The 14,043-nt window shown below is 42.6% G+C and overlaps 1 protein-coding gene across 3 annotated transcripts in view; it reads right to left on the reverse strand.

The window, feature by feature from the left end:
- Positions 1-1,743: 1,743 nt before the first annotated feature.
- Spata33 (spermatogenesis associated 33) overlaps positions 1,744-14,043 on the reverse strand; it is a 16,684-nt gene continuing 4,384 nt past the window's right edge. For 2 of the 3 annotated variants that reach the window (XM_008842168.3, XM_029567836.1), the window contains exon 3: positions 1,744-2,433. In XM_008842168.3, the coding sequence (XP_008840390.1) occupies positions 2,222-2,433 (212 nt within the window). In that variant the 3' untranslated portion in view covers positions 1,744-2,221. Of the gene's footprint in view, positions 2,434-5,705; positions 5,733-14,043 lie in introns of all 3 variants that reach the window. The other variant, XM_017800352.2, reaches the window with a different exon arrangement.

The raw sequence follows: 14,043 nt of genomic DNA on the forward strand, positions 1-14,043 counted from the left end.
GCAGGGAGGTCTGCAGTCGAGTAGTATAGGGCCCTGGGTGTGAGGCTCACGATCAGGGCAGCATTTTTCCCGTTTGCTTCCCTGTTGAAATCTAGTAGCAAAACTCAAACTACCACCGCTAGCCAAACCTACGGAAGGTTCACATTGGTTCTAACCAGCTAGAAGAAAATCCTCTCCTGAATACTTCATTTTAAAATATTTCCCCATACCTCCCATTTCAGTGAGAGCAATTCCAGCAGATCAGCAGTGCTTTATGCTCTACTGAGAGGCAGCTTGCTTTGTGAGAGGCAGCTGTGCTTTGTGACGGTCGCTGGGGAGCAGGAGGCAATCCCTGAAAGCCAGCTCATGGAAGCCAAGTCCTTTGTGAGACCATCCTCATCCCCATTTCTAGCCATGGACAATACTAGAGCCTTGTGCATGAGAGGTGTACATCATACACAAGGAAATAAGGAGTTGCATTTCCTGTTCTTCCTCTCCACTCCACATTTGTCTTCCTGGGTTGGAGAAGGTTGCCTGGCTTGGGTAACAGCTGGGAAGACATAAGTGTACTTGGCCAGTACAGAACAGAATGAACCCAAGAGGTCCTGTTGAGACTGTACTCCTTCTTTGTGTTCTGTGTAATGGAACTCAGAACACCATTTGTCTACAATTCCTTGTGGACTCAGTTAAAGATTGGGAAAATAAGCTTTTCCTGCTTCCAAGTGCCAAGAGCCCAGGCCCATGTGGGCACTAAGGTTAATGCTAAGCAATCTGTTTGGATGTTGTGGTACTCAGGGGGCTGAGGCAGGAAAATTGTGAGTTCAAGGAGAATGGGATGCATAGCCAGACTATCTCAAAACAAAACAGGCTTTCAGTAGCAAGTTTCTAACATATATAAAAAATAAGACTTCTGGGCTGGAGATGGCTCAGCAGTAAAGAGCACTGGCTGTTCTTGCAGAAGGCCCGGGTTTGAATCCCAGCACCCATATGGCAACTTAACAACCATCCTCAGTTCCAGGGAACCTGACGCCCTCTTCTGTCCTCTGAGGGCACTGCATGACACAGGTACACTCACATGCAAACAATACACACATACACATAAAATTAAAAAATAAGACTTCTGTATATGTTTTATAAATTAGATAAACCTGATGTACATATTAGAAACTGTTGGCATGTCCCCCTCACCCTAGCACAGGAGAAGGTTGTGTTTGTGATCCTGGTGGGCACACACCTCTTGGGTTGGTTTAGCCCACAGAGGCCAACCAATATGAAAAACTGATGAATACACTATTACTATATCACATGCGTGAGACTAGACAGGGTAGGACATTCTCTCAAGCAACAGCCTGACCTGGAGGTTGCTAGTAAAGGAGTCACCTGAAAAGCCATCTGATGGCAGCATGCTTGGCATTCTAAGTGATCCTTTGCTATAGGGAGACCTTATCCATGAGGCCAGAAAGACAGGACAGAATCCATAGGCCACTGCCAACATCTTAAGTCCCCCAGCAGTCTTCCCTGACCCAAGGACCAACTACATTCTTTAGAGCCTTTAATTCAGACAAGCTAAGAGCCCATAAGTCTTGAGGCCTCTCTGTTCTAGAACTTGAAGCTTAGTTCTCAGACTAGCCTAGCCTAGTTTTATGTATGTATTCATATATATAAACTAAATGATTTTGCAAATGATTTTTGTGATGGTAAAGACTGAACCTAGCCTCACAATGCGAGGCAAGTGCTCTACCACTGAGCTGAAGCCACAGATTGTTTTTTTTTTTTTTTTTTTTTTTTTTGAGGCAAGGATAAATTTGGGTTGGTCTATGTAGCTCAGGTCAGCCTTGAACTCACAGCAATCCTTACCTCAGACTCTTGACTAATTTGAGGGCATGGCATTCACCAACCTCCAAGTGCTTATACCACACATCCTTAGAAACAAGTAGAAAATATTTTCAGTGCCCACCTCATTCACAGTGTGAACTACTGCCTGTTCTCCACCACTTAATGGTCAGCTATTTCTAATAGAGACATGCTAGTTAAACCTTTAGGACCTCGAAATGTACTTTCTGAACCAGCCACTCTCTTCCCTGTCAAGCTGCCATTGGCTCTGAGGAAAATAAGACGAATGTACATTGAGACAAGACCTCACAGACTGGAGGAGAACATTCAGCTCCCTGATAAGGTGGGGTGGCCCTTCTGTCAGCATAGCCAGACTGTGTAAACAATCACAGCTACTGGGAGCTCTCATTTATTCTTTGCTGGGTAGACCATAGGCTGCTATTGTGCTGGGGCTCCTGTGTCGGTAATAAGGGCCCCAATCAGCATGTTCCCGAATGGTTCTCTGTTCTTCACTTTCAGGGAGGCCATAGCTGACTAGCATCTCATTTGAGGCTCGCGTGATGATGATCTGCGGAATGACAGTTTTCTTCTTGCTTGACTTTTGTTTTGTATCAGGTTTCTCTAGAGGGAAGAAAACATCCATCCATTTAGTGGGTGTGTAGAAACTTGGAAACTTCTTCCACAATGTAGACAAGGCCTATCTTAGCTCACGGTAAAGGACTTAGATTCATGGCCAGCAGAAAAAGAGACTGTGCCTAACAATTCGACACTCAAATGGATTCACAACTCAGTGGGGCAGGCTGAGTACTGGATGTACTCTTGCAGGGAAGAAACAGGAGAGACTCTAGATTTCATGAGTGCAGAACAGCTTCAGATTGAGAGATACGGGGAGAAGACATGAAAGGGCAGTCTATCTCAGGTTAGGGTTTTGTAGGGTTTTTAGGCTGCAAAAAATTCTGACTTATAAAAGCTTTCTTTTCAGAATTTTATGGATCATAATGCTCTAGAAATAGGCATTTCTGATATTGCCCACAGTTTTACACACTAAGGTTACAGGGAGTGTATAAACTCTGCAAAGCTGCAGGTTATGTCAAATATTAAATACACAGAGGTCTTCCTTGGGCTTCCTGTGCCAATGCTGGGCAGGTACTTTGACCTGTGGGAGCCCTCTAGAGAGGTCTCTGTACATCTGTGTGTACATGAAACAATCATCTCACTTGCTTTTCACAAAAACACAATGACACTGGTTACATGACTTTGCTACTCATTTCCTTCTTGATACCTGATGAGCCCAGTTACACAGTATAATAAAGTTGGCAGTGATAATGGCTCTATTTTACTTTTTGAGACAGGGTCTTCCTATAGCCCCAGCTGACCTGGAACTCACTATGTAGACCAGGCTGGCCTTGAACTCACAGAGATCCGCCTGCCTCTGCCTCCCAAGTGCTGGGACTACAGGCATGCACCACCACACCCGGCTTATAATGGCTTTAAAAAAATTTTAAATATTTTTATGTGTATGCATGTATTGCCTGCATGTAAGTAAGTGTACTCATGTCGTGCAATGCCCACGGAGGACAGAAGAGGCTGTTGGATCCCCTGGAACTGGAGTTACGGGCAGTTGTTAGCTGCCATGTGGGTGCTGGGATTCGAACCTGGGTTTTCTGCAAGAACAGGGTTATTAACCGCTGAGCCATCTCTCCAGCCCCAATGACTTTATTTTTAACTGATTTTTTTTTGGTCTTTTTGAGACAGGGTCTCCCTGTGGCCCCAGCTATCCTGGAATTCACCATGTAGACCAGGCTGGCCTTGAACTCACAGAGATCTGCCTGCCTCTGCCTCCCAAGTGCTGGGACTACAGGCATGTGCCACCATGCCCGGCCAACTGATTTTTTTAAAATTTTGTGTGTATGAATGTATTGCCTGCATATGTGTAAGTGCACCTGTGTTGTGCATTATCCACAGAGGTCAGAAGAGGGTGTCAGATCTCTTGGAACTAGAGTTAAGGATGGTTGTTAGCTGCCATGTGGGTGCTGGGAAGTGAGCCCAAGTCCTCTAAGAATCGCTTGAGCCATCTCTCCAGCCTCTTAACAACGTTTTTTAAAATTATATTTATTTGTGTGTGTAAGGGATACACGTGCCATGGCATGCATGTGGAGGTTGGAGTACTTTTGAGAGACCTCTCCTTCTACCATGTTAATAATGGGGATCTAACAGGTTGTTGGGCTTGGTAGCAAGAGCTCTTCCCCCTGAGCCATCTTACCAGCCCAATGATGACTTTTACTGAGTTTCCTCCTATGCCAGATGTTTTGAGCCCTAGAAAACCAGGAAATAATGGCACACAACTACTTCTCCCATAGGTTCCTATGACCTATGTTTTTACAGAAACAGGCACAGAGCAGTTAAACCACCTAACCAAGGCTACTTAGGTGGCAGACAGAAATGCTGGTACCCAGGCCCTCACAGGGGAGCTCCTCTACCATTGATGCTGCATTATAGTCTTGTTTCACTATATTAGTTATCTTTGAGACAGTTTCTCATGTAGCCCAGGCTGGCCTCAAATTTACTATATAGTTGAGGATGACCTTGAACTTCTGACCCCCCCACCCCCACCCCTTGAGTGTTGGCATTAAAGGAATGTGACACAATGTCTGGTCTATGTGGTGCCAGAAATCAAACCTGGGTTTTGTGCATGCTAGGCAGTCATTCTGTAACTAAGCTACATCCCTAGCTCCAGCCTGATTTATTTTTAACTAACACTAAATGACCCATGACCTGTACCAGGCAGCAAGAGTGCCCTTCCTTTTTCTTCTTTTTTTTTTTTTTTTTGCAGACAGGATCTTACTTATGTAGCCCTGGATGATCTGGAACTCTATGTAGACCAGGTTGCCTACAAACTCATAGATATTCACCTGCCTCTGCCTCCCAAGTGCTAGGATTAAAGGCATGCACTTTTAATGCCCAGCTCCTTTTTCTTATCATTAAGCAAAAAACTACATTTATCATATTTTGCATTATTGTTAAATGGGCAGATTCACTATTTCCATTGATTATAAAGTATATATTAATAAATCAGCTGGGTGTGGTGGCACACGCCTTTAATCCCAGCACTCAGGAGGCAGAGGCAGGTGGATCTCTGTGAGTTCAAGGTCAGCCTGAAAAAAAAAAAGAACAAGTAAGCAAATAAATGTTAAGACAACTTAAGCAGTTTGTGTGTGTGTGTGTGTGTGTGTGTGTGTGTGTGTATGAATCGTTGTCTGCATGTATGTAAGTGCTGGGATTTGAACCTGGGTCCTCTGCAAGAGCACCCAGTGCTCTTAACCTCTGAGCCATCACTCCAGACCTGAGGTTGAGTTTTTTTGTGTGTGTGTGGTCTTTTTGAAGCAGGGTCTCCCTGTGGCCCCAGCTGTCCTGGAACTCACTATGTAGACCAGGCTGGCCTTGAACTCACAGAGATCCACCTGCCTCTGCCTCCCAAGTGTTGGGACTGCAGGCGTGTGCCACCACGCCCAGCTGAGGTTGAGTTTTTAAATACAAAATAATGCATTATCTAGCACACATGAAGCCCTAGGTTCAATCCCCCAACTACCACCATACAAAATCATATAAAAATAACAGAAGTAATAGGTATAGATTTTAGCATTGCACATGCTTGGTTCTTATGCTTCCAGGTATTTCATGTGCCTACACCATCCACAGCAGAGAAAGCGGTTTTTCCACTCTGTGCTGGGCTATGACCAATGTATACACACAGCCCTGGCCTCTAGGCTTGTCTGGGCTTCCCATACTTTATGTAACCTACTCCTTCTGGTATATACAGCTCATTTCTAATTTTTATCTTTTTTGTTGCATATGTGTTTGTATATGTGTGTGTGCGTGTGTGTATTAGTTACCTTTTTCTCATTTCTGTGACCCAGTGTCTGAAAAAAAACAAAGGATTTATTTTGGCTTCCAGTTTATGAAGGGTGACAGTTCATCATGGTGGGTAAGATGTGGCTGTAGGAACATGAGACAGTTGGTTATATTGTGTCTCTAGTCAAGAAGGAGAGACAAAGGCTAGAGCTCCACTTGCTTTCTCCTTTTTCTCTACCTTGGGTCCCAGGGCCATGGAGTAGTGCCACCCACATTTAAGATGAGCATTATCTTAGTTACTCCAATCTAGAAACTTCTTCACAGACATGCCCAGAGGTTTGCCATCTAGGTGATTAAAGAGCCTATTAGGTTGACCATATTAACCATCACAATTTATGCTTATTGGGCAAATTAATAGAAGTAGAACCTCTGGGTCAGATTGGGTAACTTCAAATTTTGGGAAATATTGTCAAATTGGGTTGGGGGAAGGGGAGATGGTGGCACATGTCTGTAATCTCAGCATTCATGAGTTAATAGCCAGCCTGAGTTCGCTAAGAGACCCATCTCATATTATATTGGAACTGGGGATGCAGTTTAGTGGTACATTGAATGCTTAGCATGCTCATTTTCCAGCACACACCCCCCCAAATGTATCAATTTATATTTCTGCCAAAAGTGAGCTATGTGTGGTAGCACATGCTGAGAGAAGGAAAGGCAGGAATATCAGGAGTTCAAGGTTATAGTTGGCTGCATTATAGGGAGTTTGAGGTCAGTCTAGAATACATGAGACCCTGACCCTGCCTCAAAACCAGACCAAGACCATAAGTTGAGAAAAGCAATCTCTGTTATGAGCATTTTTGCCCATTTTATTTTTTATTTCATTGGTTTTTGTTTGTTTTTGAGACAGGGTCTCACTATATAGCACTGGCTGGCCTGGAAATTGCTATGTAGATCAGGTTAGCCTCATATTTATGATCTGCCTGCCTCTGCCTCCTGAGTACTGGGCTCAAAGGCATACTCAACCACACCAGACCTAGTTTCCTGTTAACTGTATAACAAACTTCCACAAACTTGGTGGCTTCAGTCAGCACTTATATTTACAGTATCACAGTCTCAGTTACCCAGGAATTCAGACATAGCTTGGCTAGGACTCTGCTCAGGATCTGAGACTATATTCTTATGTGCAGATTGGATTAGGGTCAGGGTTTCTTTGTGGTTCAAGTATTGAAGTCCCCCTTTCCTGCAAGTTATGGTCAGGGAGTTATTGGGAGCTTCCAGAAGCCTGCAACCTCTGCCGGTGATTTTTGCTGTATTTGAAACAGTTCTTGTTATGTAGCTCTGGTTGTTATGTAGCTCTGGCTAGCTTCAAACTCAAGGGGATCCCTCTGCCTCAGCGTCCAGAGTGTTGAAGTTATAGGTTATGTACTACCACACAGCTTGCCGTGATTTTTCTTAAAAAATTTAAACTGTATTTTCATTTATTTGGCGGGGTGGGGGGGTCAAGTACAAATGGCGTGCATGTAAAGGTCAGAGGACAACTTGCTGGAATTGTTTCTCTTCTTTCCACCACGTGGTGCTCAGGGATCAAACTCAGGCTTGGCAACAAGTATATTTGCCAATTGAGTCATCTCACTGGCCCTTGCCTGTGATTTAAAAAAAAGATTTATTTTAATTTATATGTATGCATGTATGTATGTCACATGTGGGTGATTGATTACCCATGGATGCCAGAAAAGATGTTGAATTCCCTGGTGGTAGAGTTACAGGTTGTCTGACATAGGTGTTACGAACTGAATGTGGTCCTCTGGAAGAGCAGCAAGTGCTCTTAATCACTGAGCCATCTCTCCAGTCCCTGCCTGTGACTTTTTTTTTTTGTCTTTTTGAGACAGCGTCTCCCTGTAGCCCCAGCTGTCCTGGAACTCACTATGTAGACCAGGCTGGCCTTAAACTCACAGAGATCTGCCTGCCTCTGCCTCCTGAGTGCTGGGATTAAAGGTGTGTGCCACCGTGCCCGGCTTGCCTGTGACTTTTTAAAGTCTTCTCTAGTAGGTTGTGTCCACCCACATCATCTCCATTCTGATTAAGCTAAAGTCAAGTCAACTAATACTCTAACCGCAGCATTGTCCCTCATCCTTTGGGTAAGTTCCACCCTATTCAAGGGGAGATCACACAGATTGTTCAATAGGGCAACTATTGGGGGGGTTACAGAACCCATATTGTCAAGCTGCCTCCAAGAAAGGTATTTCTACAGTGCCCAGAGTACCTGATATATTTTTTAATTTTTTAAAAATTTAATAACCACATGATTAGAAGAAGCATTTCATTACATCTTTAACATATTTAGTAACATATTCCAGAGCAAGGATACATCTCTTTCAAAAGTGGCTGTAAATTTTTAGGTTCACAGTTGAATTAATACAGTTATACAATATTGAACTTAGTATAAACTCTGCAAGACATAAAATTGAATGTTTTTACCCTTTAAAGAAAATCTCCATTTTGTTTTAAAATATGCTGTTTCCTACACTTTTAATGCTACTAGCACTTAGATGTTTGCACATGTGTCTTTAATCTCTACATATCTAATTATTACTAGTCACAGTCGGTTACACTCAGATCCTTAGTACCTGAGTATGGATATAAAGTCATCAGGTAGATTTCACTGGTAACGTTTTATCACTTCTACTATTTAACATGAAGTAAATTTTTATGCTTCCTCCTCAAATGTCTTTTTTTAAAAACTTTGTTGAATTTTTGTGTATATCATACAGAACATCCCACACAATCTTATTCATTTATATACCCATTTCCCAAATGGCACCCTCCCATAGCCTCCCCCGTCCCATACACTGGAGCCCATATACTCAGTCATCCCTGTTACTGTCCACTGTGTTGTTCGCACCCCCAGCCATTCCCCAGTTCTTGTTTGTTTGCTGAATCTAGTAAGCCTATCTAGTGATCCTTGTTTTAGGAAGATCAGCTCTTCCTCATCTAGCAGCAATCAGTTGTCAGTATTCCTTTAGATAAGATTGGGGTCTGGTGTTCAGTTTGCCAGTTCTATGTTGGGTTACTGTCTGGGAGTCTTTTGGGCCACCCTGGCCAATAACTCAAAGGAAGGTATCTCCTGTCTGGCATTGTTTCTTGTTATGTAGCCTTTAGCTATACATAAGGGACTCTTAAAAAATTATATTGACCCCATTAATCTTTGGTTATACTTTCCTTTTGGGTGTTTAAGACCCTACAGTTGGCCCAGATAAACCAATTTATTTTTACTCTTAAGGTCATTTGAGGATCTGTCCCTCAGGGGTAATATGGGCTTGGGTGGAGCCCCTGGCTCTATTTTACCAGTTCTGTCTATGTGAAGGTAAGTCAAAGGTCCTACTCGACCTTGGTTGGCTTTGCTTGGAAGCATGGAGAAAATGTTTCCTCTGTGTTGACCCTCCTCTTTGTAGACTGGACACTGATTCAGGTCCATCTGGTGGGGTCCCTATGGTGTCCTTGATCAAGAGGACAGGTGACTCACCACAGTTACAGGACATTGTGAGAGATGCTCATAGTCCCCTGGAACTTAGTTGACCTAGGAGGGCAAGGAGCAAAAACTGTTCTTTATGTCCCTCTGACCAAATTAGTATAGGCTTCAAAGTATGGATGTTAAACATCCAAGAAGGTTAGTTCCACCAATCTGGTACTTTTAATTACCATATGCCATATGATATTTGAGATATTACTCTGGCCTCTCATATATATTTATTTTGAGACAGGGTTTCACTGTGTGGCCCTGGTTGGCCTAAAACTCTCTATGTAGACCAGGCTGACCTTGAACTCACAGAGACATGCCTGAGTTCTGGGATTTAAATTGTGTGCTTCAATGCCAAGTAACATTATTTTTCTTGAGACAGGATCTTATTATGAAGTCCAGGCTGGTGTCAAAGATCCTTCAGTGTCTGCCTCCCAAGTGCTGGGATTGCAGGCATGAGTCATCGTGCCTATCTACAATTTTTTTTCACTATTTCTTTTGATTTTACAATGCTCAAGATTTTTGTGGGGTGTGTGTGTGTGTGTGTGTGTGTGTGTGTGTGTGTGTAGGTGTGTACCCTTTGTTTTGTTTGGGATAGGATCTCTAGTCATATCTGGATTGGAACTCAAGGGACTCCTAGCTCTGCCTCCTGACTGGTGAGATTATAGGCATGAACCATCATGACCAACTTGGGGACATTTTTAAAAATATTTTATTTGGGGCTGGAGAGATGGCTCAGCAGTTAAGAGCACTGACTGCTCTTGCAGAGGACCTGGGTTCGATTCCCAGCACTCACATGGTGGCTACAAACCATCCTTGACTCCAGTTCCAGGGGAATCCGAAGCCCTCTTCTGACCTCTGCAGCATTGCACAACATGGGTGCACTCACTTACATGCACGCAATACACTCATACACATAAAAATCAAAATATTTTAATTTTTATTTATTTTCTAATTTTATGTGTATGCGTGTATTGCCTGCATGTAGATAAGTGCACCCATGTTGTGCAATGCTGCAGAGGTCAGAAGAGGCTGTCAGATACCCTGGGACTGGAGTTATGGACAGTTGTTAGCTGCCATGTGGGTGCTGGAATTTGAACCCAGGTCTTCTGCAAGAACAACCAGTGTTCTTAACCACTGAGCCATCTCTCCAGCCCCAATAATAAAAATATTTTAAAAAATATTTTATTTATCTGGTCTATATAGTGAGTTCCAGGACAGCTGGGTCTACAGGGATACCCTGTCTCAAAAAGACCAAAATTCTTTTTTCTTTTTATTTATTTATTTAATGTGTACGAGTGTATTGCCTGCATATGTTTAAGGCACCTGTGTGGTACAATACCTGTAAAGATCAGAAGAAGGCATCAGAGTCCCTGGAACTGGAGTTACGGACAGTTGTTAGCTGCCATGTGGGTGCTAATAATTGAACCTGGGTCCTCTGCAAGAACCACTGGTACTCTTAACCACTGAGTCATCTCTCCAGGTCCTGGGGAGATGTTTTTAAAGAGTAGTCACAACCAGGCATGGTGGCACATGCCTTTAATCCCAGCACTTGAGAGGCAGAGGTAGGCGACTGTGAGATTGAGGCCAGCCTGTCTACATAGTGAGTTCCAGGCCAGCTGGGGCTACAGGAAGACAGTGTCTTAAAAAAAAGTAACCAATATGGGGCTGGAGAGATGGCTCATTAGTTAAGGGCACTGGCTGCTCTTGCAGGGGACCTGAGTTCAGTTCCCATCATCCACATGCCACTAACAGTTGTCCATAACTCCAGTTCCTGGGGATCTGATGTCCTCTTCTGACCTTCGTGGACTCTGCATGACACAGATGCACTTACATACATGCAGATGATACACTCATACACATAAAATTAAAAAAACAAATAAATGAATAAAATGTAGTCACATCCTTCCATATCATCTTAGTGATGCCTTTCTTTCATTCAAGGCTGAGAAAGATGCTCCTCATTGATAAATCAGATTAATATTCACATCCCAAACTGACCTTGAATTTGCTATGTAGCTGAGGATGAACTTCTGATCCTCCTACCTCCACCTTCTAAGTTCTGGGATTACTTGCATGTACCAGGACCAGTTTATGAAGTCCTGGGGACAGAATCTAGGGTGAGTACTCTACCAATTGAGCTATATAAGCACCCACCCCCAACTTTTTTTTTATGTGTATGAGCATATTGCCTGTGTGTAAGTGCATCCATGTTGTGTAATCCCCATATCCCTGTGAAGATCAGAAGAGGGTGTTGAATTCCCCCTGGAATTGGAGTTATGAGTGGTTGTTTGCTGCCATGTAGGTGCTAGGAATTGAACCTGGGTCTTCTTCAAGAGCAGCCAGTGCTCATAACTGCTGAGCCACCTCTCCAGCCCCAGTCCCCCACTTCTTATATTCACTCATTCTTCTGGAAATTATTTGTGTATGGCAAGAGGCTGTACTCTGTCATCATCTTTAAAGTGTCAATTTTCCTAGCATGACATTATATAACCCTTCCATTTTGTGGAGTTTGGTGTCATTTCATTGTACACTTACCATACACACACGCATACAGCTTATTCTCCATATTTTCTATCATTGGTCTGTTCTTCTTATACTAGAACTATAATTAAAATGATTATAACTTTTGATATATTTAATTTTTTTTATTTTAAAAACATTTATAAAGTCAAAGACATCTGCAAAAGTAGTAAGTGGTCCCATGTGCTCTTCATCAAGTTTCTTCAGTGTTAACATCTTACATAATTATAGTACAATATAAACATCAGGAATTTGACATTGGTCCAGGGAGTATACACATACATGCTATCTATGCACATGTAGCTCCATCCACCTGAAAAGGATGCAGGACTCTTCCGCCAGAGACTCCTTCCTGTTGCCCCTGTAGGTCACACCTATTCCTACTCCCTTATCCCTAACATCGGCAACCAAGTCTGTTCTCCATCTCTATAATATTGTCATTTAGAGAATATTCATAAGTGGAATCATAGAGAACATGAGTTTATTTTTTTTATTTAAATTGCCAGGCATGGTGGCACATGCCTGTAGTCCCAGCATTTGGGAGGCAGAGGCAGGCCGATCCCTATGAGTTCAAGACCAGCCTGGTCTACATAGTTCCAGGACAGCTGGGGCTACAAGGAGACCCTGTCTCTAAAAGACAAATTTTTTTTTATTTTATGTGTATGACTGTTATATCCACAAGTGTGTAAGTGCACTCATGTTGTGCAGTGCCCACAGTGGAGAGAAGAAGGTATCGGATCCCCTGGAACTGGAGTTACAGATGGTTGTTAGCCATCATGTGGGTGCTGGGATTCCAACAGCCTATGCTCTTAGCTGCCTTGTGTATGCTGGGAATCAAACTTGGGTCCTCTGCAAGAGCAGTCAGTGCTCTTACTGTTGAGCCATTTCTCCTGCCCATTTTTGTTTTAGTGGTGCCCTGATCATGCTAGGCAGGCCCTCTGCCACTGAGCTACACCTCAGTCCAGAACCAATTTTTTTTTTCGGTCTTTTTTTGAGACAGGGTCTCCCTGTAGCCCCAGCTGGCCTGGAACTCACTATGTAGACAAGGCTGGCCTTGAACTCACAGAGATCCGCCTGTCTCTGCCTCCCGAGTGCTGGGATTAAAGGCGTGCGCCACCACGCCTGGCCAAGAACCAGTTTTTAAAAGTATTTTATTTATTATGAGTCTGTGTATATTGCCTGCATGTATGTAAGTATACCCATGTGGTGCAATGTCTGAGAAGATCAGAAGAAGGATCCCCTGAAACTGGAGTTATGGATGGCTGTTAGCCACCATGTGGATGCTAGGAATCGAACCCAGGTCCTCTGCAAGAGCAGTCAGTACTTCAAACCACTAAGCCATCTCTCCATCCCAAAGAAACAATTTTTTTTTTGAGACAGGGTTTCACTATGTAGCCCTAGCTAGTTTAGATCTTGCTAGGTAGACCATCCCAGGCTGGCCTCAATTTCACAGCTATCCACCTGCCTCTGCCTCCTGAGTGCTGGAATTAAAGGTGAGTGCCACTACACCCAGCCTCAGAATCAATTATTGTTATTATTTTTATCTAATACCCAACTTGATTCTATCAAGATGACCCAGCCTGGGTTTACACACTACCTTTAGTTCATGGGCCACTTATAACAATCATCTTTTCTTATGTCTTTTATTTGTTGAAGAAATAGAGTCATTTAGGTGACAGAACTTTCAACATCTAAAATAAACTGGTTGAAAATATGGGATGTGCTAATCTCTAAACTATGTATATATTTGATTTTGCAATGTAAAAAAAAACCTTAAATATACAGATTTAGTAAGCATAGCATAATACACTCATCTCCCAGCTACCACAATGACTTTTTTTTTTTTGGCTGAGTCTAATTCTTTTTCTAAAAATCATTTAAAAAAATTTTAATAATTACATGATTAGAAGAAGCATTTCATTACAGCTTTAACATATTCAGTAACACACTCCAGAGCAAGAGTACATCTCTTTCACAAGTGGCTATAAGTTTCTAGGTTCACATTTGAATTAATACAGCTATACAATATTGAACTCAGTATAAGCCCTGCAAGACATAAAATTGAATGAGTTTTTACCCTTTAAAGATCTCCATTTCATTTTAGAATATATTGTTCCTTGAAGAAGCACTTATTGTTTTTTCTACTAACACTGAGATGTTAGTGCATGCATCTCTAATTCGTATGTATCTATTACTAGTCATAATCAGTTGCACTTGGATCCTTGGCACCTGCGTTTGTCTATAAAGTCATCAGATAGATTTCGATGGTAATGTTTATCACCTCTACTAACTAGCAATACATAAATTTCCATGCTTCCTCCTCAAATATAATACATTTA

This window comes from Nannospalax galili, unplaced genomic scaffold, assembly GCF_000622305.1.
Source record: "Nannospalax galili isolate Female #2095 unplaced genomic scaffold, S.galili_v1.0 scaffold2660, whole genome shotgun sequence".
Classification (NCBI taxonomy): Eukaryota; Metazoa; Chordata; class Mammalia; order Rodentia; family Spalacidae; genus Nannospalax; species Nannospalax galili.